Here is a 24,643-nt window from a genome sequence, read left to right on the forward strand (position 1 = left end):
GTGAGTAAAGAAGTTGTATGATATGGCGGTCAGCAGAGGTGTTGTCCCGGAGGACACGATACCTGGACCTCCAGATTATATACACATCTTATAGAAATTATATTTGAGTACTAATCTGATTGTCCATAGGCACACTAGTATTCAGACCAGAGACAACCAAAGAATGATGAGTTGAGAAAGAATTGTTGGTTGAGGACATGTACTCCGGCCAGCGAGAGAGCCAGATCATTGTCTTAAGAGGTGATCACCATGACAAGAAATCCGAACAGAGGCACAGAGGCAGGAGGAGGCTGCTCTGCTGGATCTTGTCTGTAAGTCTTAACTTAAAGGTCAGTATTACAGTAGACTATTTGTTCGGGCAGCCCTGTGAGGAAGGTGGTCAAGAGCCTCAATTACAGGCTCCAGATCGGGTTTCAGGTGGTTTGAGTGGTTTGCAGCTCTGCAGTGGGTCTGTGTGGTTACACGGCTTCAGATGTCACATTTTGAAATGTGGCTGGTTAAGTTACACGAACCACTCTGAGTTCAGGGTCGCTCTCATTTTTCTCTGTAACTAACTCTGTAAAGCGAGCAGCCATTAGTCAGACTTGTATGACTTTTGTTATGTTGTGTAGTTGATCTTACAGTTTTGCACTGATGCATCTCATGTATATTTTGTTTAGGTAAAATATATACAGTATATACACATATTTGCTTAGTTACCATACAGCTGGTATGGTAAAAGGTCGAATTTACAATACAGTACATGTTCTCAAAAGGAGAAGTGATGACAGGCAGACACTGCCATCTCCTGGACAGTGTGGAAATTATATTTACTCTGTGATGAACCATCTGTGTTAGCCTGCATTGTCTGTTGTATTTGTCTGTAAGACTTCAGATGTGAGCAGGAAGCCATAAATCAGCCATAAAATTCAGTATGAGTGGAGGAATTATGGCAGTGTTTCTTGGAAATATAGAAACTATTAAATGAGACATTCTGGACACTTTTTTATGTAGCACTGAGTAAAAAAACATGACAAAATCTATACACCAATACAGGTTTGTAAGATTTTCTTTATTACATGTTTTGATTTGGAAATGTATTTACAAAACTGGGTACGTTGTAACATACAGAATGTGTTTCTTTTTTTTTCTTCTTTTTAAATCAAAGGTATGTGAAAGATTTGTTCACTGCCGTGATAGTGAACTGTGTTTTTCTTTTTATGAGGATGTTCTGCAGCTCTGTGTGTGTGTGTGTGTGTGTGTGTGTGTGTGTGTGTGTGTGTTCAGAGATGCTGGTTCAGCCACATCACTGTGTTGAGGAAGCAGTCGACCTGTGTGTCCACTCTGGAGAGTGAATGTCCATCTTCTGCAAACCACAACAGCCTAAAACAGAACAACAGACAGGTATAAAATCAGATTAAATAATCACAATTATTAGTCTTAATGCTGTGATGGTGTTTTTCTTTGTTTCTGACACACAGGGAGTGGACAAAGTAACAGGAATGCACTGGGTTTATCTGATATTCTCTGTCCTGTACCTGACAGGTGAAGCTCTGCTCTTCAGCGCCTTATAGAGCTCCAGGCCTTGGTGAGGAGACACTCGCCTGTCTCTGCCTCCCAGCATCAGCAGCACTGGAGCCTTGATCTACAAACAAATACACAGATTCTGTAGTGTACAAAGGGACATAAACACATACAACTACAAGTTCCTCATGAAACTGACTCCTGGTGTTTCCTTTAGTGGCACTACATTGTAAAAACCTGTCGAAACAGCTTGGTCCATAACAAGGTCCTGTGTCTAGAGAACCTGCTAGATGTTTATTTCCTTGGATGAATTCTGCTTCAGTTCAAACTTCAGCTGAAAATACTCCACTGCTGGACTGGACAGATCTCTATGGACTGTATGGAGCAGCACCTGACTGTTATTTGATTGTTTGATTGTTAAGGACAGACAACATTTTAAGAGCCATGACTGACAAGGCTGTAAGAACAGCAAAACTGTTGCTATGCCATCAGCTTTCAAACATCTCATAAGCTTTGCAGCTCTACAGGCTTCTGCTGGGGCTTTAGATTTCGGCAGCTTTGTAAAAAACAGAGCAGAGCTCAGGCCTATGAATATGTATACACACATGATGACTGAAAGACTATTTGAAGTGTGTATGTGTCTGACCTGAGCAGCATGTGTGATGGGTGACTTCTCTAACATGACAGCCAGGGCTTCAGGAGTGGGGATCTGGTCGTATGAGTACTGCAACCCCACGCTGGTGTAGCGCCTTGACACAGGGAGAGAAGAAGAAGATTCAAACTCTGAAGTGCTCTGGATGTTGAAAGCTTGTGTGTGAATGTGTCTCACCAGTCCACTATGTCGCTGGTTCCCAGTAAAGTAGCTGCATTGATGACGGGGTTCCTGGCTGCACACGCCCTGTAGAAATCTGGGTACTGACCAACCAGGTGACAGGACAGGAAACCCCCGTGAGAACCGCCAATCACAGCCAAGCGTTCGGGGTCAAGGGTCAGGTCGCTGTGCAGCGCAGTAAGCACGGCCCTCTGGGAAAAAGACAGTGAGTCTCACTGAAAACAAATCATTTCCAGGACGATACTGACATCATCATCGATTTGAGTCGAGCGATTCACGTGTTTACTTACTTACTTTTGCCTAATTCTCCTCTACAGAAATCCCCTATGTGTTTACTACCAGGTGGGCAAATTCATTAAAATATGTAATAATTAAGATCAGTGTATATGATGGAATAGTGGCATTAGGTTGTGCAGCCACACGTTAAACGCCTCCAGACCCACCTCTCTGGCCTATTTTTCCCACTCGCTGGCTACTTCATATCCAGAAGATTCTCATGTATTTTAATGATATTTCTTTGCTGCTGTTTTTTTCTCAGCAGTTTGTTGCCATCCTCACTCAGTCCAGGACTCTGGATCAAAAAGAAGAAGAGGCCGTACCTGAACATCTTTTACATCCTGGCTTCCAATCTGACCAATCAGGGACAAAATGCTGTCCTGGCCAAATCCTGTGGATCCCCGGTAGTTCACTGGATAGAGAGAGGCAGAGATAGAGAGAGAGAGGCAGAGAGAGAGAGAGGCAGAGAGAGAGAGAGGCAGAGAGAGAGAGGCAGAGAGAGAGAGAGGCAGAGAGAGAGAGGCAGAGAGAGAGAGGCAGAGAGCGAGAGGAGACAGCTAAATCAAAACTGATAGTGTCGATTTAAGAGGTTCACTCTAAGTTTTTTTTTTTGTTTTTTGTTTTTTAACCTAAAGACTTTAAAGAGGCAGACAGATTTAAACCATTGCTCACACAGATTTTATTTCCCAACACCAACAGAGCTCAGAAAATTCTTCCAGTAACAGAAAGTGATGAGGAAAAATGGAGAGAAAATGCAAATGAGCTTCTGATTCCATCAAAGTTGTAAAACATGCAAAAAATGGAAAGACTACAGCGCAAATAATATTTTAAAAACCAAATTTTCACTTGGATTTGAAGATTAATAATAAATTTAACAGATTTTAAACAAAAATAAAGAGTCCAAGCTTTGATGCATATGCACATAAAATGTCTATTTTCATTTTAGAAATATGCTTATTTGCTTTGTTACAGAGAGTTAGAGCAGGTTTTCTACCTTGAACAGAGGCAGGCAGCCAGTCCTGTTTCAGGTTTTTATGCTGAGCTAAGCAAAGCATCTCCTGGCTGTAGCTTCATTAGACACAGACACAGTGTGTGTGTGTGTGTGTGTCTGAGAGAAACAGAGTCGTCTCACCCATGAGCACTGCAAAGCCCAGTTTAGTCAGTCCAGCTGTGGTGCAGTTCCACTCTGCAGGGAACTGGGAGTGGGGGCCACCTGAGGGAGCAGACAAACACAAAAGCTAAGCCATTACATTAAAAAAATCTAATCATATGTTTTTATATGTCTGCATCCTCACAGCAGGGAACACAAACCATGGATAAAGACGACCAGAGGAATCCTGGCTTCACGGAGGGGACGAGATGGTTTAACCAGGACAGCACTAAAGTCTAAACCAGCTGATGTGAGACAGAGACAGAGAGAGAGCGAAAGAGAGAGAGAGAGCGAGAGAGCGAGAGAGAGAGTAAGAAAAACAGAGCTTAACATGAGCACAAGTCTTATTTTGAAGGGGCGACTGAAAGCTCACAGTAGTGTGTGTTGTCTTCCTCAGGTGGAGGTTTAACATCTAGAACTGTCCAATGAAAGTCAAAGGTCATGACAGGCTGCTGCAGGATTCGCCATGTCACAGCCTCACCTGCTGACGGAAGAAAACCCACCATCTGCTCACACACACACAGACACACACACGCGCGTATAAAACAAACAAAAAAATCTGATGTCAATTCATTTTTCATTACATTTCTTTAACAATGTATTTTAGTGTCGTGCTGTGTGTGTGTGTGTGTGTGTGTGTGTGTGTGTGTGTCGTCTGACCAGAGTGGGTGGGGTATTGGGGCTGGAGCAGCAGACGACCATCAGGTCCCTCTGGACTGTCAGCAGCTTCCAGCTGCCATACACTCTGGAAAGATCAGAGGGACCTGCAGAGGAGAGAGAGCACAACAGAGGAATGAGAAGGTGATGATGAGGAGAGAAAAAGAAGTGATGAAGAAAAGACAGAACGACAGAGACAAACGATAAAGCAGGAACAAACACAGAGATAAAGGTCTCGCACGTTTTTAAAATTCTATTTCCACATGAAATCACACAGGTGTGGATGACTTTATGTCAAGCCCCTGTACGTCCAAGTCACAGATCACTTTTGACTTTTATTTTTGAAATTTCCCAACAGGATGTTGCTGGCAACACTAAGTCTGCTGTTCTTGTCGTACCTTCAAATTCACTCTTGTGCTCCTGATGATGAAGATGAAAAGGTGGAGGGGGAGGGGGAGGGTGAGGGACGGGAGGATCAGGAAGAGGATCTGGAGGAGGAGGAGGAGGAGGAAGGTCAGAGTCAGGGTGAGGTTGAGGAACTGAAATGAAAGGAGAAGGGGGAGGTGGAAGAAGAGGGGAGAGGGGAGTAGGAGGAAGAGGAAGAGGAGGTGGGAAAGGGGAGAGAGGAGGCAGAGCAGGAGATGGAGGAGGGTGGGAAGGCCAACAAGAGAAAGGCGGAGGGGGAGGCAGAGGAGGATGAGAGAGGGGAGATGGAGGAGGAGGAGGAGGAGGGAAAAGAAGAGATGGAGATGCGGACAGAAGAGAGAGAGGAAGAGGAGGAGGAGGAGGAGGAGGAGGAGGAGAGGATGGACTCTTACTATCAGACAGGGAGGTGACTTTCTTTGATCTTCTGTCGACCATGAAGAGATCCTGAGAGAGACGAGGAGAGAGTGAAGGAGTCATGAAGGAGAGTGTGTGTGTGTGTGTGTGTGCGATGACATGACGAACACAAAACACACACACACGAACATGCAGAGAACATGTGTGTGTTGTCTGTATTTGGATTTAAAGGAGGAGGAAAGGATCGATATCACTCTCATGATTATGGAGCTGGAGCCAGGACGTGATCAGCTGAGCTTGGCTGCACCCCAGGTACTAAAACACACCGTCTCCAGTCTCAGCACCTCCAAAGCTCCAAAGCTCACTGATAAACACAAGTTTTTACATTTACACAAATGAGATACAACCTGTTAATGAGTCAACTTCAGAGGTGCTGGTAGGTGGATCTTTAACTTTTGGACAGAGCCAGGTGAGCTGTTTAACGCAAAGACATGAGAGGGGTATCGACCCTTTCATCCGACTCAAAATGTAGAACGATCTCTTCGATGTGCGGCCGTTACCTTCCAGTTCCTGCAGGCGCTGCTGAACACCACCCTCTGACTGTCTGCAGACCAGCATCGGGACGGCAGAGCTTCATAAACACCTGCAAACTCACCTGGAGGAGACAGACGAGGGGAGACATTTTCACCTGGAGTTTTTGATTCCCCCCACCCCCTCTGGTCTCCCAACAAGCTCCCTCATTCTCTCTATCACTGATGAGCTTTGTTAACTTCAGTTCATTCAATAATGAGCAACTTCATAAATAATATCAGAGTCAGAGCAGCAACAGGACATTAATAAGCTAAAAAGGTTGTGTGTATAATGCATAAGCAAGTTGCTCTGGATAAGAGCATCTCCCATGACATAAATGTATTATTATATTGTGCAGGTGCACGACCATAAGATTTGGAAATGCGCATTCCTCACTATCTAGATGGAAATATGCATTAACACCATGAAGAAAAAATAAAAAAACGTTCTTGTTTCTAAATTCTTTGGACAAATTAAAACTGTGACCTAATGATGAAGCTACATGAAAACTCTGAGGGTCACATCTTATTAGAATCCATCCAATACTGTTATTATAGGTTAGGTTATTATTTAGGTTATTTAAAAGCTACAGGTAAAGTCAGACATTAACAAAGGCCGTAGGGTGCATCCTCAGGGAAACATGCATGTGCACTACAATAAAAAACCACCAGCTGTTTTTCTATGTGACCTACCAGTCTGTGGTCTGTTGACAACATCCAGCAGTGCAGACGTCTTCCCGCTCCTCAGGTCCAACTGTGGAGGATTAACAGTCACTGTTTAACTGTTGATAGAAGGAGCACACATACACACAAACACACACAAAAACACACACACACACACACACACACACACACACACAGAGAGAGAGTACCTGTTGCAGACTGAGGCACTGATTGTGAGGACCAAACACTTGGCCCTGCAGGTAGATGAGAGTGGACCCGTCCGGGCTTAGCCGAGGACAGGACACCGACAGGTTGTCCCCCGACAGACACTCTGGTTTGGAGGGACGAGGAGGTGCAGAGATCAGATGAAGGGAGTGAGTTTAATTCTTTAACAAAGGGTCAAAGGTCATGTACTCACCACAGTGTCCGTCCAGGTCGAGCTTGAATAACGCCGACCTGAAACACAAGAAGAGACAGAGACATAGTTTGAGGCCTGTTATCAGTCAGTAAACTACATGTTTTCTTCTTGGTGCCTGAAAATGTGAAAAAGTTCAAAATCATTTCTGTTTTATCTGCTCAGTTGCTGCTTCTTCGAAAAGGTATTCTCTTCAGTTTTGGTTCAGCACGTACAGAGGCCCTGTTTTTTTTTTTTATCTGTGTAAACAAGCCCTAATCTTTTGATTTTTTGTTGGTTTTTTTTGCCAGGATCAGTTTTTTTTCCAGCTGTATAAACACCCTCAAGAGGCAAGTCATTTTTTTCCAGTCATTTTCACAGATGACATTTTTTTTTTTTTTTAAATCAGGATTTTTCTGTGCTATTATCACTTGACTTTCAAGGCTTCCGTAAAAAACTTGACGTGATTATTTCAGAGATGCTGCTGTTTTTCATGTGGACTCAGAAAACAAAGCAGCAAACTGACCTGCGGTTGGAGCAGAACCTCAGTCCCAGTCTGAAGGGTTCGTGGTACCAACCAACAAAAAACACTGACTGACTCCCAGGAGCCCACAGAGCCTGGAGGACACACACACACACACACACACACACACACACACACACAAGATGTTAATTAAAGGAAAGACAGTGATATCTAGCATGCATTGAAAGCCAAAAAATCTGCATCTATACTTCAACACAAACCCACACTAAGCTTTGAATTCACTCTACACCTTCGTACACCGACGCTCCAACACAATCTAAATCAGACGAAGTGAAAATGTCTGCACTCGCCTGTCCAGGTGAGACGTCCGGCAGCACGTCCTGCAGCAAGCTGACGGTGCCGTTCTGCAGATTCACCACACACATGACTGGGCTGCTCTTGTTGGTCAGAGCCTCGCCCCAGTCCTCGCAGTACACACTCCTGTCCTGCACAACACACACAACAACAATCACAGACATCTGCACGGTGTCCTGTCATTTTCTGTGTGTGTGTGTGTGTGTGTGTATCAAATACCTTCCAACTCACAGATTCCCCATCATGTGTTTCTGTTGATGTGTTCTTGCTCTTCTCTGCCACATACAGCAGCTTGGTCTCACAGTCGGACCATGACAGACAGCCAAACTGAGCTGGGAACACACACACACACACACACACACACACACACACACACACACACACACACACACACACACACACACACACACACACACACACACACACACCAGTAAGTGTCATGTAATTATCTAAGCACATGAACACACAACAACATGAGGACACAAAACAAACAAACAAAAAAACTCCGTCTCACCATCATCGTAAACTCGTCCGTGTTTGTTGAGGGCGGTGAGGTTGAGGCACTTCCTGAGGCCGTGGCTGTCCCATATCTGAACAGCAACAACCATAAACAACAACAGTGTGTCACCGTGCTCACACACGTCTTACACAGTGTGTTACAGTCCACTTTTCTCACCTCAAGGAGCTGGCAGCCGCCCGTCTCCCTGATAACCGCCCTCAGGCCTCGAACGGGAGAGAGTCGACTCAGCAACCTGCAGAGCAGAGAAACACAAACTCTGTCGAGGTCAAACTGTGACTGAGTGAGTGTCAGTGGAAGCAGCTTTTTACTGCTCTCTGCGGTTAACAGTTTAGCGCCAGTTGTTTTCTGCTAATTATCTTTATTTGACATTCTTTGTGTGTGTGTGTTTTGGTCGAACTCACTCTCCAGACACGGGCGAACAGGATCGAGGTGGGAGAACAGCCCTGATGCTCCTGCGGTCATTGCTGTCTGCGATCAGAGTCCACTGCTGGGTGTAGTGGACTCTGGAGCCTCGGACCAGGTTGCTCTGACTCCACTCTGGATGTGGACACAGTGAATAGTTTTTAATAAAGAGAAGCTAATTAATCTCACATATTTCAACATATCATAACATGTATTGTTTTATCTTTCAAATATCCAGACGCAGCTCCATCCCACCAGCTCCGAGATCCCAGCCTTTAAACTTCAGTCAGTGAAAAGTGGTGTCGTTACGAACACGACCTGAACCTGCACAATATCCAGTTAACAGTGAACAGGTTGAATGGAACAAACAGATGGCTTCACTCTGTAAACCTTTTAAAACAATTAGGACATAATCGCTGGAGTCAGCAGCTGCAGCGCCTTTGACCAGCAGGTTGTCATGAAAGCCAGAGACAGGCCGGAGGAGGTGGTCACCTTCCTCTGCCATTCACCTGCTGATTCTGGTCAAAGTGCTTATAAAAGGAGAATCTGGAGGTCAGTGTCCATCGAGGGTTTTGTAGGTCCGACTCTTTGGTTGTGAGCAGGGAATCTGGACGACTACTGCCATGAAATTTACTGAGCATATTCACGTTCCACACTGGGTGAAGCTTTTTTTGGACACTTTAAACTTTGACTGTTGTGCCACTCTCAGACCAATATGTCACTGCTGCACACACAGACTTGGTTATGTGTATTTTTAAATCACTGACAGGGGTTTGCTCAATTTCATCTTGGCAAAAAAAAAAAAAAGTAGGGAAGTAGTGAGTTGTATCATCTTCCTGCTTCAGCAACACTTTCAAACACAGCCCTGGTATTTTCTACAAAACTCTCTCTATACAAGTGTTTCTGCAAGGTCAGATCATGTGTGTGTTATATCAGTGCTGATCAGTCACTGGAGAGTCTCAGAGCTGAATGTGTGTTTGCTTACTTTTCAAGCAGCCATTGGTTTCTGTTCTAATCAGACTGCTGGAAGTTACTGTTGTGTTATCCATCTTATGCACGTGTGTGTGTGTGTGTGTGTGTGTGTGTGTGTGTGTGTGTGTGCTCACCTGCAGTCACGGTGTAGACCCGGAGCTCCGGCAGCTGCTCCTCACTCACACGGGCAGAAATGGGTGTGGGGAGGCCGCTGACCTCTGCGTACCCCCCGGTGATTTGTGTGGGCTCCATCCGTGTCTGCTGCCGCACATGCGCACACACACACACAGCTCACATTAAAGCACCTGGCTCAGGTAGCCTACCTCACACACACACACCCAGTCAGCTGCCCGCAGTGAGCGCCTCCTGTTCGCGGCTGCTGGCTTGGAGCAGGTGACGGTGGCGGCTCACAGCTGCTCATTCATCAGTCTCTGACTTCACCTCCTCCCCCGGACTCGGCGCATTTCACAGCCACGAGTTCCACTGTAGCTGCGCCTCCATGTTGAATCCATGAACGGACGATACCACTTTGCTGCAGCGTGGAGGGGTGTAGTGGAGGAAAGTCACCGCAGGGGGCGGCAGAGGATCACAGCGGTGTCTTTTTTTTATTTAAACTTTTCTAGTGCAATTGATTAAATGATTTCTTATTATAAACACTAACACTAATTCATATGTCATTAAATTACAACTCTTCAACATAAAATTAACTTTGTTTTTACAACTGTTTTTTGTTCTGTGTGATTAAAGATTATTTTTTTTTATAACTTAATATTTAAATGATTTTTTTTTTTTTTTTTTTTTTACAAACACACACCTGCCTTGTACACAATGTGTGTGTGGGATTGTTTGCTGTGGGAATATATTCACAGCCAGTGGTGGAAAAATTAAAGTACATGTACCTCTACTACAATATAAAAATACTACATTACATGTAAAAGTCCTGTCAAAAGGAGCTAGTTTTAACTACTTTATAGCTGGAAAGTCTAGTACAGTGGTTTCCAACCTAAAGGTCAGGCCCTTGCAAAGGGTCACAAGACAAATCTGAGGGGTCATGAGACGATTAATTGGAGAGGAAAATGAATATTGTGTTTTTCAGACAGCTTTAGTGAAATATTGGATAATTTTATATCTGCGGCATCAAGTATAAAGAGGAAAATCACTCCTTGGTGAAACAGCTAAAAACTCAAACATCTGAAATGTGACAAATGTACAATCATATTTGAGAAGGAATGAGGAACCATGCCTCTTAAAATAATGTAGAGGAGTAAAAAGTATATTTCCCTCTGAAATATAATGGAGTAGACGTGAAAAGTAATCGATCGTGGAAATACTTGAATAAAATTTTGAGGTACTTATACACCACTTGAGTAAATATACTTTACTTTCCACCGCCGTTCACAACAGCATTAAAGTCTTTGAATCACTGTCATTTTAAAACTTTTCAAACTGCAGCTGCAAAATCTCAGTCCGTGCTACAGTCTGTCGTGTGAAGTGTCCCCGGCTTTTTGGAATTACAAAAGACACAAAGAAAGTGCTCAAATACTCTTTATTTCATTTGATCCATGATCCCTTGTGCCTGAACACCAGAACTACTGATGAGACAGTTTAGTGAGGCTTTAAATGTGGCTTTAATATTTCTGTTGCTCCCTTTCATCCAGGGGCTCAAACCTGGTCAACAGCAGAACAGGTACAGAAGCATCCAGGCAGCTGCTCCGTTTGCCTTTTAAATTTAATACAATCAAAAATACAAAAAATTGTGATACTGCTGCCACACTGGATTTCAGACACTGTCCTCACCACCTGTAAAAAAACAGCACCACAACAAAACTCCTCTGATCAGCAGCTCTGGTTAGTGGCCTGCATGTATTTACTGCTCAACACAGGGAAAATCATTCAAATACATCTAATGGTTCAAGTTCCCCTTGTCTCATGAATCCCTATGTACAGAATATCTGCAATACATACACATGGATAGATTGTATGACCCACCAACCCGCATTAAAAATACACATGAAAAAAAAAAATCTAGCAATATTTCTTGTAATTTTCTTCCTATAATTGTGTCTGTAAACAGTTCATAGCATTTTTAAGTTTCTTAAAAATCACACAGTACTGTTATTTTAATAAATTAGAAAGTAAAATACAATTACCCACCAGAAATGGTTAAAAACGTATTTTTCCTCCCAGAAAATGTGAATACAAAGATGACAGTATTAATTCTTTGATTTCATTCTTTTAATTAGGCATCTTCTTGTTTATATGTTTTTTTTTTTTTTAAGTGTTTTACTTAATGATGTTAAATAAAATTCAAATAAAACACACTCTCACACAAACTCCACACACATTTTCTTCTAAGTTGCATTGTTTGTAAAGTCAGTTTTCTGGTTTGGCAGCTGAAGTAGTGACTCTGGGTGAAAAGACAGAGGATGAATGAGAGGGTAAAAATGTGAGGAATAAATTAGCCCAGAGAAGAAGAAGAAGGAGAAGAGGGGTTTTTTTCCAGAATATTTCTGTGGCTCTTTTTGGTTTTCGTTACAGAAGTTGATTCTAAAACGTGACGCTTCAGAGATGAGGTCCAGGAAAAAGCCACAGAAATGAGGATTTAAAAAAAGATTTGACTCAGCTGTCAAACCACAGGGCAGCAGCTGGACCTGGGTGTCAAAAACAATACCCATCAGCACCAAAGATCTGAAATGTACCATGAAGCTTCAAAAAGTCTGCCTCTTACAGGGAGACTAAATACTTTACTCTCTCTGTTACTGTAAAAAGACATTTCTGAAACCTGAAGAGCCCATTAAATGTGTGCACATATATTTACTCCTCTCTGAAACAAAGCAGTTTTCATCCTACATAAAGAAGTGCAGCATTGTTTTACAGTTGGTGTTCATCAGCACTGGTTTGTGGAAAATACTGGGAGGAATTGTTGTTGCAGTTAACTCCACGTTTGATTGAAAAGCAAATACCTGCTAGGAAGAGCACGATTTCCTGTCTGTGGGAGCTAAGAATAAATCGTGGCCATGTTGAATCTGGAGAATTAAGTTGTAGGTGAAGAGCACATGTGAAAAATCTCTGTTGAGGGTTTGCTGAGTCTGACAGCTGAAGCGTTGAAGGCATCATTTTGTATCCATCTCAGTGCAGCCCTAGAAGTTCCTCTCTTCCTTATCCATTCACTCCATCCTCGTCCTCCTTCTCTCACATGACGTCAGCCCGTTTGTCCCTGACCTTGTTCCTCTGTTTCGTCCTGGCCTTGAAGGCAGCCGAGTTGAAAAGATGCTACAGGAGAAAGAGATAAAGACATGAGTGCAACATCTTTCTGCTTCTCAGGTTGAAATCGCACAGAATGACTTTTTGAACTTCGGCAGCTAAAGCATGAACACAAGAGGAGAGAAACAGTGAAAAATGCAGTCAAACAGAGGGTCGGGCTGTTCGTGTGCAGGCTGGGATTCAAGGACAGAACAGACGCCGTTACCTTCTCAAATCGTGAGATCTTGTTGCCTTTGACAGTAGGGTCCAGGATGATGGGGGCGCCGAGGCCAAAGATGTCTCTCAGTAGTGGGTTGAACTGCACAAAAACAAACACACACATACACAATGATGAGCATAGTCTATAGTCATCATGTTTAGTCAAAACTGCAAACAACAAATAAGCTGCTTATGCTGGATGTTAAATATGCAAAGACCTAAATAAGGAGCGAACGTACGTGTTCAGTTTTGCTCACCACAATAAAATGACAAATATATTTTATGGCAATGCTCAACAAAACTGTTATCACAGATAAAGCATTTATTACTTACATTTAATAATGAGAGCACTTACTCAAAATCAGCGAGGGGAGGTATGTAGAAATTTATGTCTCTCTCTCTCACAATCTGAACTAAGTGATATGTGTTTATGTGTTGCTGAGTACCGGCTTTATAAAGTGGATTATTTACAATGTGCCAGTGCTGACATTATGTTGTGATTCCTTTAGGTTTGCATGTATGGTTCCTTATAATCTGTGTTTTGAAAATTCCAATGTTTTTCATGCTCTTTATATTTTAAAAATTCTACTTTTGTAAACATTTGGAATTAAAAATAATGTTTACATTTCTCCCATTTTTTGTTGGTGTCAGATTATTTATTACATGATGATTTGAGGGCAATTCCCTGAGGACTCTAACGTCGCCACTGACTCTCTGGAAGTAACGCAAAAATATGTGCTGACCATTTACAAGTGACAGTAAATTAGAGGAACGCTGAGTGAACTTCCTGTCACTTTTGCCCTCACATGCACACTGTGGTAGTCAATCCATACGCAGCACTACAGGGGCACCAACATGCCAGTATTCCTGAGAACAAACCAAACCCAGGGTCCTCTGGAGGTGTGTCCTCACCTGTAGATGGTGTCTGACTCCGGACTCCAGGATCTCCTTAAAGGCATCGTAGATTCTCCTCCTCGTCCAGCTGTCGATGTAAACGCTCTCCACTCCAAACCTGATCTTCTCCTCTGTGAAGTCCTCGTTCTGCAGAAGAAGAAAGGGAACATTACAAAATCAGAGACAAAAAAAAAAAAAAAAAGTGACATGGAAACAAGAGTCAACCATTTTCAGTGATGTGTTTTCAGAGCAGATGTAATGAGAATGAAATTGTTCAGTGACATCATCACTAACAAATATCATCTTTGTAAAACATACCTCTATGTAATGTAGCACCTCTCTGAAGATGGAGCGCTGTTTTCTCCTGTCATTCTTGGCTCGGTGTTTGTTGCTATCTGTGGCCAAACTCTTCAGACATTCACACAGACCTTCACTGTCCTTCACCTCAAACTCCTGTAAATACACACACATAAGTGACAAAACTATAGTAAAGCAATATAACATTAAAAACCATAGATACACATGGGTGTGACTGGAGAAGGATTGGTATATTTTTATCATCAGCTTCAACAGATAAGATTTTCCCTTCTTGCATTTGTTTTATTTAATAGCCGGTGTGTGTCCTCCCTTGTGTTTATGCCCAAAGTGTGTCTGCGTGCCTGCTCCCACAGATACACAACTGTTTGTGTGTTTACCTCATCTATATCTCGGCCCAGCTCCACCAGCAGGGCAATGGTCTCTCCCACTGCGATCCTGTAGTTGACATCATTGCTCTGCAGACATGCCTGCAGTTTGGGGAGGTGACTACAGGCGGGAAAACAGTTAGTTAAACCATTAGCAACTGTTGAGGATTTTTACTGAACGTGGTGATGCCTGTTGAGCAGATGTGAGAACGGAGGGAGAGCAACAGGACAGGAGGCTGAGCCGATAATATCAAAGATCCTCTATAAAAAAAGATGATGCATCACAAGCAGCACCAATGGTATAAGATGGTATCACTTCCTGTCTCCGAAGTGGGTGCGCTTGTGATTGTTTGTTCATGTTAAAACACAACCACAACACAATACAACACTAGATACAGTTTGAATTTCGCCTGAGTTTGTTGTTTGTTTTTATCCACTAGCTTAATATGTGATCCATCCAGTACAAGATCCTATCAGTCTAATAACACTCTCCGTTTTCCCTCTAAAAACAGTTACAGGATAATAACAGTAATAGTGTTATTAAGCAAAGGTCAGGTTTTATTCCAGTTTTAACTTTCTTTAAAAGCAACGTCTGCAGCAGTGACACCAGACCAGAACCAACAGATGAAGAGATCTGTGTTGCTGAGTCAGAGACAGGTCTCCAATAGAGTTATTTTTTTACATTTTACAGAAGATCTGTGGCTTGTGAGAAATGGTTGCAATATTTATTTGTGTGACTACGGGGCAAAAGAATCGGTCATAATCTGTGATCACGTTCGCTTCTCCCATTGGAGTGAACAGACTCAGACCTGCTGCTGGTCTCCTGGAGGGGCGGGGGAGGTGGAGAAACCCACGTGACACAGTTACAGGAAATAACTCTTAAGTGCGCCGTCTCTTTTCTCAACTGTCTCTGACAATAGTGACACAAAATACCACACAGATCTTACCAACAGACTGACAGTTCTGCGGTCATTTCCTGACAAGCACAGGTCCACAGTCTGTGTACCTGGTCTTCTCTAACAGCAGATAAACTGGTGCATCAGCAGCAGCTCACCATCCATTTTAGTGCCCAACAGAAAAAACGTGCTGCCAGATTTCTGGTTTGGCTGAACTCTTTGAGTTCTCCGTTTGGACCTTGACTTTAACATTTAAAGAACTATAATCGTACAAAATATAGTGTTTAGAAATGGAATGAGCCGTCCCCAAAAACACTAACAGATGTTGAACTGGTGATGTGAAATCATTTTTGCTGTTGCAGCATTTTTTGTGAATGACACTCTGTGGAAATCACCCTTTGAATCAATGTCAGCTGTGACAAGGGTAATAACTGTGGATCAGATGTTTGTTTGACTCACATGTCGAGCAGCACAGTCAGTCTGGACGCGGGACAGATGGTGACCAGCAGGGACCAGGCCTGCAGAGCGGCGCTGTGAAGGCCTGGACTCCCAGGTTTAGGTGTGGGCAGCGTCCCCTCTCTGTTGGGGTAGGACGACATGAATATGCTCTCCAGAAGGGCCAGTGACTTGATCAGGTCCTGGGAGGGTTCAGCAGTAATGTTATAGGAAAACAGAGAGAGAGAGAGAGAGAGAGGGAAAAAAATGTAATGAGGAACATGAAAGAGAAACTGCTCATGTTTAACAGCACAATGGTGAATTCAGCTATTGGAGATAGATGTGTGGGGGAGTTTACAGGGTTTTTGTTGCCTCATATATTTTGGTTTCTACAGTAAGTGAGGAGGTGACAGTGAGTAAGTCAAACTATTCACCGTGATGCAGATATTTCCCTGTAACATTTATTTATGAATATCACGAGTGGAGAGATGTTCTCACCTCTCCGTCTTCAGCAGAAGACACGTAACAGCACATCCCCAAAGCTCTGGCACACTGCAACAGACGTCACATGACCAGACATGTGATTAAACAAGGACAGACATGGTGACAGTGTGAGTCCTCTCCCAACTCACAACACAACTTCAGGTTAGTAAGCATCAGATCATTCAGGTACAAACATGTTCCACCACTGCACCATTAGAACCCACAATGATCATAATGGGATTTTTTTTAATAACTTGGTCAAACTTAAAAATGTTAATCCTTTTCAATCTGTTACTGTCATCAGTAAAAAAAAAATACAATGTTGAGCAACTGGTAAGAAAAAAAACTCAAACAGTGTGGGAGTGGGCTGAAAGAGTCCCTTAAACACTTCCAAGCTTTGTGTTTTTATGTCTTCTGTTTGGACACAAAGGACACAGTGGACAGAAAACAGCAGCTGATAAGTTTGTTATGACACATAAAACATTACAAGTGCTACCCTGACAGTCCTGGAGATTCTCCTTAAAAGGACAGTCCACCTTAAAAAAACTGAATTAGCTCAAGGACACCACACCCAGAGAATGTGTCATATTATTTTTAAGAGGGATTTTTTTTAATGTTCAGTGAGTTTCTGACCTATGACTGACTTGACTAACAGAGGTGAGTGTAAGGTCGACTGGGTGGAGGAACCAGATGTTCTCCTGGGTTTTAAGCTGCAGTCCACATGACTGATTTTTGATCCAGCATTTACACATGTAAGTCACAGCTGACACGTAGTTTCTATAAATAATCCCAAACCCTAAATTCTGCACAACATCAGGGAGGGTTTTCGACGTCACTCACACTCTGGCGCGCTGCTATGCTGGCACTGTTATCCATCAGGATGGCAGTGAGGATGGGGCGAAGCATCTTGAAGCCCTCCTCCGCCTCGTCTCCACCCTCCAGCTGGATACAGAGCAGGGCGAAGACTGTGGCCGCTGCCGCCTGCTCCTCTCCACTGCCTAGACACACAGCGATAACAGGAGGGGAAATACAGGTGATTATTCATGTCCTTAATTACTGTGGTTCCACCTTGAGAAACAGAAGAGGAAGCATTTTCAGCACTGGCACATATGATAAGATGGTCCCGGTGTAAATGTGTACTAAATATACATGTATTAACAACAAGTCTGCAGAAAGCCAAACTGTAAACATGCAAACTAATGACAACCTGCTGTACAGAAACATATCGAATTAGCACAGTGGAATACAGACTCCCCTCTCCTCTGGTGCGTCTCACCCTTTTTAAGGCTTCTCTCCAGGCAGTCGCTGACGGTGAGGCGTCGCTCTGTCAGGAAGTCGTACAGCACTCTGGAGGAGAAGGCCTGCCGCAACGACGCCAGGGCAGCGAGACGAGTCTTAGCACTGAGAGAGGGGGACAACGAGAGAGAGAGAGAGAGAGAGAGAGAGAGAGAGAGAGAGAGAGAGAGAGAGAGAGAGAGAGAGAGAGAGAGAGAGAGAGAGAGAGAAAATAAGGTGTGTGCTGAAGGGAAGGTTCCTTCTGCAACATCACTTCCTGTCAACTCCAATCTTCCGTTGCACCATCATCTTGTCTTTCCCGACATTCCCTATTTTTATTATTGGATGAAAGGGTAAAAAAAAAAACCTCACCTTTTATCCGTCAGGTTGTCTATACACTGTTTGAGTTTGTCTTCAGTTTCCTCCTGGGCAGTCTGCTCATCCACCTGCTCACCCCCTGAGTTTCGGCGCACACAAACACACACACACAGTTGTTCTGTATGTTTCTATGTGACTCTACACAAGCTTAATGCTACAGTTCAAGAGGAAAATATCAATACACTACAATAAAAGGCAGGATGCATTTACTTCCTTTGGCATTTGTAAGCAGTACCATGGCACTAATCCAAAATAAATAACACTCTAAAAGTGTGTGTAGTATCTGTGTTCATGTACTAACCTGTGCCCTCTTCCAGCACAGATGCAGTTTCGCTGGCACTGCTGTAGTGGCTGAGAATATCAGATGTCAGCTCATCATCACTGGCTCCCGACTCTCCCTTCACCCCATTTTTAACACCTGGAGAAGGAAGGGAAGGATGGAGGAGAAAGGTTAAAGGAGGTATCAGTCCTGATTTTCAGTGGCAGCCATAGAAGCTCCATAGTCCTGCTGCAAAACTGTTGCTGGATGAAAGGTGTCTCTATGACGACCAGTATCATGGGGACGGACAAGCTCAGTACCAGCAGTTGTTGGGAGGTGACAGAGAACCAAAAAAAAAAGAGTAGGAAATATTGAGCAACATTAGGTCAAAATATATGTGAAAGTTTCCAAACCAGAAGCTGCAGCGTTGTTGGGAAACAACAGTCGTTTCCTCCCTTTATTGTCTCTATTGTCTTTTTTTTTTTTTTTTTCCATCAGGCTGCAACACAAGGGAGTGGGCAAAAGAGCAGAAACACTTCCCCTAGAAACAGCACTGCAGAGCTCACAGTGGTCAGTTTCTGGGACTTTTAACAGCCAGTTGTGATTCAAATAAAACTCTATAGAGTGACAAAATAACGACTTGTTAACTGTGAAAGTGAAATTAAAGCAAGAAGTAGCCAGAATTACCCAGACTCTGGCTGGTGGCCAGTTCCCGACAGAGAGTAACAGCAGGTTTAAGGAAGCTGACTATAGGCTTCCTCTGCTCAGCTGTCTGTCGTTGTCAGTAACTGTACACCAGCAGCGTTCTCCTCTCTCTCACACACACACACACACACACACACACACACACACACACACACACACACACACACACGAATGGCAAACCCTTCCTTCAAGCCGGAACTGAGGCATCAGAGTCCTCATCTGAAGCATCTAACTGTCTCTACAGGTTTTTACATAAGACTGAAACTAAAGCTAAAATATCAGACCTCTTATTCTAATTTAGGTAAAATATATATTTAAATTTATTTCATTCACTGTGCCATTTTATGCATCTCACAGCAGCTCTCCAATTCTCCCTCCATCATGTTTTATTATCAGTCTCCTTGTTAATAATCAGGACAGAACAAGACACAACAGATAACAGAAGAATTTTCCATCCGGCAGTTCTCTGTCATCTTGTGTGTTTGTATTTAGAGTCTAAACAGAACAGGGGGCAGAAGCCAGGCGGGCTAAGCTAAGCTAACCCTCAGGTTCCTGCTGGCTCAGGACTTTCTACTGTTGATGGGATTACTGGAGACCAGAGTCGCCATTCATTCAGTCATTCATTCAGTGTGCACGATCCAGAACGGTCAGACTGTGTGTGTGTGTTCATGTCAAGGTCAAACAGTACAATCAGGGTAATCCAGAGGTTATTGCAGCAATGCAACATGGGTGTTGTAGTCGTGTAACTTTATTTATGTTGCTGTGTTTATCATATTGTTAATCGTAAAATATCTGCATTAATAACAAGTTGTGTTCCCGTAAAACTTCAATTAACACTGGGGTTTTAATTTGCTCCAGTCACTGAATTCAACCGGCCGATATGTGGGACAGGGTCAACACGGGACAGCCCTTTAATTCCTTACACACAAAACTTGTGCACAGCAAAAATGGGAAATACTATCAAACTGATTATTTAAACCAGTATGAATATTACTCCTATAAAAATGATCAGGCTATCAAATAACATACTAGGAGTCATTCAGTTGATCCAGCTCTGAGAGGCAGCACATCTATGCCAACCACAGAGAGAGGGAGGGTGAGAGAGCTCCATACCAATGTACTGGTAGCCTACCTTAAAAATGATGAAAGCCAAAGGTTACCACAGTTATTTAGACCTTTGTTTGCAGGAGAAAAATGTGTTAACTGACAATTTAAATTTCACGTCGTACGTTTTTGTCATGGTTTTTGAACATGAGTATCGTTCACTCTCATGACTATACATCCAAAGAACCAGGCATCTTGCTGAGACCTGCATTTATTTGACAAAATGTGCAGCCACACCAGGCCTGTAAAAGGGCCTGTGTGTTTAACTGGGACTCAGCTTCTAATTGAAGTTTTACGATATTCTACTCCGGTTAAGACAGGAGCTCAGTGTCTAATAACTGCTGCACAGTTAATATAACAACTCTGGCAACACATTTCTGACGTCATGTGGGTGTTTCTGCCTGTGCTCAGGTAATAAGAAGACACAACAAAGGAAATAGCTGGATCCAGGGGTCTATTTGAGCTGGGAATGTGTAAACTGAGTAAACTGGGCTAAAGTTCAGCCACTTGACTTGAGCAGACCCAGTTGTGGAGCCACTGTTGTCGGAGCTTCTTCTTCTCTGCCTTTTCTTCACGCTGTAAAAGTGAAGCATTCAGGGGGAAAGTTATCTCAAGCCACAAGCTGCTGAATTTCTGCTGCGGCTGATAAAATTTACCATTATGTACCACATCATCATTTAAACGCTCTGTCCTGCTGAATTGCCACTGCCTGGGAAAATGGTGACGGTAGCAGTAACATTTGTTCATCTAACATTTGGGCGTTATTGCTTTTACTCTGCACCTCTCACCGCTGCCTTCAGCTCCGGAAATATTTTACAGTTGAGCTGCCTGAATAACAGCTGGATGATTGCTCAAGGCCAAAAATATACTGTACAGTCATGACACAATAGTTAAAGGTTGTGCTCCTATTAATACCCACCTTTTCACCAATGTCAGTATGTTACACAGTCTGCTGTAAAACTGGGCGCATACGTGCTTTAAAGGCTGAGCTGGCAGCGCAAAGTAAAGCCTCCAGTCGGACTTGGAAATCCAGAACGTTGCTGTTTTGTGGAGAAAACTGGTGACATCTGGGAGTTTGTCCAGAGTGCAGTATCACAGAAATAGACTCTACTGCAGCCACATTTCTTATGAATCAGTTAGATGTAAAGGAGCTTCATTAACACTTCTAACATATAACAATATCGCTAAATATATAACGTGAAAGATCTCATAATCAAAAATATTTTTATGATCTATTGGCATCGTATATCTTTTGTGGACAATGATTGTGCAGCCAGGAAGTAAATGTAAAATCTGAGAAAACAAAAAAAAAAACCATTTTCATTCATTCCCCAATCGTTAGAAGATAAACCTGAAGGCAGCCCTGACAACCTTTCTTTCCTTGTGTAATATTATGTAATATTCTTATTTCTTTGAAGGAACAGCCTACAGTTCACCACTCAGATAAAGCACTTTCTGCAAGCCTGTGATTTCCCAGTCATCATCCTTGAACTCCTGGCCATTGTACAGGTTACTCCCCTACAGCTACACACACACACACACACACACACACACACAAAACACACCTTCCCACGCAGGCCTGCCCACATACAGCTCAGTTATATGAAGTGCGAGCTCGCTGCCACGGCTCACGTGTCGTCTCCACATTGCTACTTTATGCTTACATAGCAATCAGTCACACAGCTCCAGCAGTCGGTCGGGCCCTGAGGAAGAGGCTCCGCTGACAGTTTAATATAGAGCTCTGAGCCAAAAAGGGTGGGAGCCTATTTGAGTCCCCTGATCATGGCCTGGTAGTGCACACTTTAAATACAAGACACATAACTGCAAACTAAACTAAATTAATCTGTGTTCTCTCCACACACATTCTGTTGAGCTTGACTAATGAATATCGCCCACACAGCTCGTTTTTATATTATAATGAAAATATTTCAATAACGTCTCAATTGCAACATCAGGTTCTGTCAACTCTGCTATTGAGAGCTGCACAAAGTTGCAAATTTCAATTTAATAGTCAACAGCACAAATACCAATATAAATCAAAACAGGTTGAGCAGCGTGGGATGGGAGCAACAACGAGTAATGACGACACAGTTACTAATTAAACTGGCTCTTCAGTATATAATGCACATGGTAATTTGAACTCAGCATCAAGAATGTCACGCAGACAGGACTTCACATACACATGTGCATAAGCAAGAGAGAACACAGTCACCACAGGAAGTAATGACTGCTGCTTAAAGTCATGCTCTTCTGGTGTCAGTGCAGATAAGAGACAGTTGATAAGATTTCGAACAAGTTAGTGGCATGATGGGAGAACGCTCTGACGTGGGGTGATGAGGACTAGATGTTAGCAGCCCCCCTGTAAGTGGAAGGCTGGATGGATGAGAGGGTCAGATGTGGATGAACTTCCTTTAAAAAGTCATGCGAGTATTATTTTTCACATCACCATCAATCTCAGCATGAGAGGGGGAGGGGCGTTCAAGCGTGACATGCATAAGGAAGCGCGGCGATGAAGTGATTTTGGTGCCACTGTGCTGCAAAACCACAAAGGGGCTGTGATGAAGTCAGACACTCAGCCAACAAAGTGAGCAGCCTGGGCCGGTAACGGCATGAGGGATGAGTTAAAACCAACACACACGGCGGGTAATCGAGCGTGTGAGTGGCTGCTGGGTTTACTGCATGCACTGTAGTCAGGTTCAAGAGCCTCTGCACAAGCCTGGAGTTGGCGATGAAGCTGAGGTCAAGGGTCAAGGGACAGGAAAGTTACCTTTCAGGGATGCTTTAGCCGACAGCTGAAGAACCTCCTGACGAAGAGAGCCTGGAGATGATGTATGGATGGATGGAAGGAAGAATGGTGGGTGGATGTGTGAGTGAATGGAAAGATAAATGCAGGGGTAACCATGATGGAGAAGAAAACATCAGAGGTGAGCTCCACTTTTCCAGTGATTAAATCATACACAGCAGATTGGTGACGCACTACTAGGAAGCCAAAAAGTAAATGATCATAAAACTGACACAGATCTACAAACATAACTCACTGCTCCCACTGGTCCTCGGCTGTATTTCCCTACCCCTCCTATTTTTACTCTCGGCCCTCCACACCCCACATGTGTGCTAGTGTGCATGCGTGTGCTTTTTAGGCTGCAGCACGTGTGAGCCAGCCGGGTGACGTCACTCCATAAAACGTGAGGGGGCCGTGACGCCCTCGCACGCACATGCACGACCCACGCCACTGATGCACACTGAGCAAAACCATGTGTGGAGAGCAGCAACTTCACTGCATGTACACCAGCTCGATGTATGAGCTTTAAATAAAGTGGAGGACCCTGCTGAACTGGCTGCACCGCCTGCTCTGTGTGGTCTGGCACCGCCGCTAAAAATAACCCTGCAAACTTTAGCAAGGCAGGGTCCTGAATGTGTGCATCTTCAATAAACCTCATGGCGGCTCCAAACATAAATGTGACACTGCAGCACCGACTATAAACTACGTGGATGGACAGTGGATAAAGTTGGAGGTGCAACAAGTCGACTCTGTTATCATCCATCCCATATGGCACAGCCGCCCTCTGCCACTGCTGCCGCCGGGCTTTAAGTTGAGGCGACCGGGGTGGCTGAATATAACACCTCGCTCAAAAGCTGTTATGTTCCTGCTGTTTTCTGGCCGGTGAGTTAGCTACTTACCCGGTTTACCGGAGCCACGTTTCCCCTTCTTACTCCGCGGCATTTCGAGCGGTCACAACAAAGCTAGCCGAGGTTAGCTAGCTGGAGTTAGCTGCTCCCGCTCCAACTGTCAACCCTCCTCACGGAGTTCACAGTTGGTTTGAAGGCGGCAGTAGCAGCAGCAGACGGCCGGATGGTCTCCGTGGTTTATCTCGACAGCAGGGTAAAAAAATCTCCCGAACCCCCCCCCTTCTTTCACACTTGTGTTGACACTTTTGGCTAACGATGAGCGCCGTCCTTTACAAACACCATCCGCCAACACGCTCCGCAACTCTCCGTGTTCCTCGGACTCGGGAGAAAGAGTTGTCCGGAGGCGAAGAAGTCACTTTGCTCCGCGGTTTTCACGGTGTATTATCTATGATTATCTCCAGGTAATCTATATCTACTACCAGGTTGAGATTGTAAGTATTTTTTAAAGTGTTTTGGACGGAGTTTAGAGCACGCTGCTGTCGCGAAGTCCACCATCTTCCCCTCAGTAACTACTGATCAGACCGGCTGCCGGGGTTGCCAGGTTCGCTCCGGTTGCATCCCCCGTTTCCGGTGGTGTGTCTGGGGTTAGGGTTACACTGATGTGAGTTCTGAGAGTAATGCGGTCACATTCGTGGGAGTCAAGTCAAAAAGACAATATATTGAAAATACACTGACGACTCAGATTGTTGATTCTGTGATCTAAAACAAAATTATGTCACTTATTTTTGAAATAGAAAGTAAAAGCAGCATTTTGAGCGTTTAAAATTTAGAATTTAGGGCAAAGTCAGACACAGACAGAATTATTTTTAATCAAAAGATTACC

General features: G+C 43.7%; 2 protein-coding genes across 4 annotated transcripts; both read right to left on the bottom strand.

The window, feature by feature from the left end:
• Positions 1-1,032: 1,032 nt before the first annotated feature.
• On the bottom strand, positions 1,033-10,079 carry LOC139620057 (acylamino-acid-releasing enzyme). 2 transcript variants are annotated; one of them, XM_071475209.1, is made up of 23 exons: positions 10,032-10,071; positions 9,691-9,969; positions 8,584-8,719; positions 8,339-8,414; positions 8,177-8,252; positions 7,882-7,994; positions 7,659-7,793; positions 7,351-7,442; positions 6,849-6,886; positions 6,640-6,761; positions 6,461-6,521; positions 5,759-5,853; positions 5,237-5,288; positions 4,817-4,906; positions 4,422-4,525; positions 4,135-4,267; positions 3,923-4,006; positions 3,744-3,824; positions 2,935-3,023; positions 2,333-2,526; positions 2,150-2,252; positions 1,518-1,624; positions 1,033-1,362 (listed from the first exon to the last, which is right to left on the bottom strand). In XM_071475209.1, the coding sequence occupies exons 2-23, from the start codon at positions 9,806-9,808 to the stop codon at positions 1,263-1,265; spliced, it is 2,199 nt and encodes a 732-aa protein (XP_071331310.1). In that variant the 5' UTR covers positions 9,809-9,969; positions 10,032-10,071; the 3' UTR covers positions 1,033-1,262. The 2 variants fall into 2 exon arrangements, with proteins under 2 accessions (XP_071331310.1, XP_071331311.1); XM_071475210.1 differs by lacking the exon at positions 4,817-4,906 and having other exon boundaries at positions 10,032-10,079.
• Positions 10,080-11,730: 1,651 nt separating this feature from the next.
• On the bottom strand, positions 11,731-24,338 carry ifrd2 (interferon-related developmental regulator 2). Of its 2 annotated transcripts, XM_071475211.1 has the most exons (13): positions 23,812-24,338; positions 22,898-22,948; positions 18,364-18,480; positions 18,057-18,141; positions 17,686-17,810; positions 17,250-17,407; positions 16,425-16,478; positions 15,951-16,129; positions 14,608-14,716; positions 14,231-14,365; positions 13,931-14,059; positions 13,026-13,118; positions 11,731-12,829 (listed from the first exon to the last, which is right to left on the bottom strand). In XM_071475211.1, exons 1-13 carry the CDS (start codon positions 23,852-23,854, stop codon positions 12,749-12,751), a joined length of 1,359 nt encoding a protein of 452 aa, XP_071331312.1. In that variant the 5' UTR covers positions 23,855-24,338; the 3' UTR covers positions 11,731-12,748. The 2 variants fall into 2 exon arrangements, with proteins under 2 accessions (XP_071331312.1, XP_071331313.1); XM_071475212.1 differs by lacking the exon at positions 22,898-22,948 and having other exon boundaries at positions 23,812-23,954.
• Positions 24,339-24,643: the final 305 nt, after the last annotated feature.

This window comes from Trachinotus anak, unplaced genomic scaffold, assembly GCF_046630095.1.
Source record: "Trachinotus anak isolate AG129_WGS33_773 ecotype Australia unplaced genomic scaffold, CSIRO_AGI_Tana_v1 ptg000004l, whole genome shotgun sequence".
NCBI classification, from domain to species: Eukaryota; Metazoa; Chordata; class Actinopteri; order Carangiformes; family Carangidae; genus Trachinotus; species Trachinotus anak.

Bases quoted from the DNA above. Each gene is read 5' to 3' on its own strand.
- LOC139620057 (XM_071475209.1), bottom strand. From the start codon at position 9,808: ATGGAGCCCACACAAATCACCGGGGGGTACGCAGAGGTCAGCGGCCTC. The intron at 7,995-8,176 runs GTGAGACGGAGT...GTGTGTTCCCAG, and splicing joins CGGACGAGTTTACGATGATG to CTCAGTTTGGCTGTCTGTCA. The intron at 7,443-7,658 runs GCGAGTGCAGAC...TGTGTCCTCCAG, and splicing joins CGGACGTCTCACCTGGACAG to GCTCTGTGGGCTCCTGGGAG.
- ifrd2 (XM_071475211.1), bottom strand. From the start codon at position 23,854: ATGCCGCGGAGTAAGAAGGGGAAACGTGGCTCCGGTAAACCGG. The intron at 14,717-15,950 runs GTGAGTCAAACA...TCCCGCCTGTAG, and splicing joins CTGACTGTGCTGCTCGACAT to TCACCTCCCCAAACTGCAGG. The intron at 14,366-14,607 runs GTAAACACACAA...GTGTATTTACAG, and splicing joins TGGGCCGAGATATAGATGAG to GAGTTTGAGGTGAAGGACAG.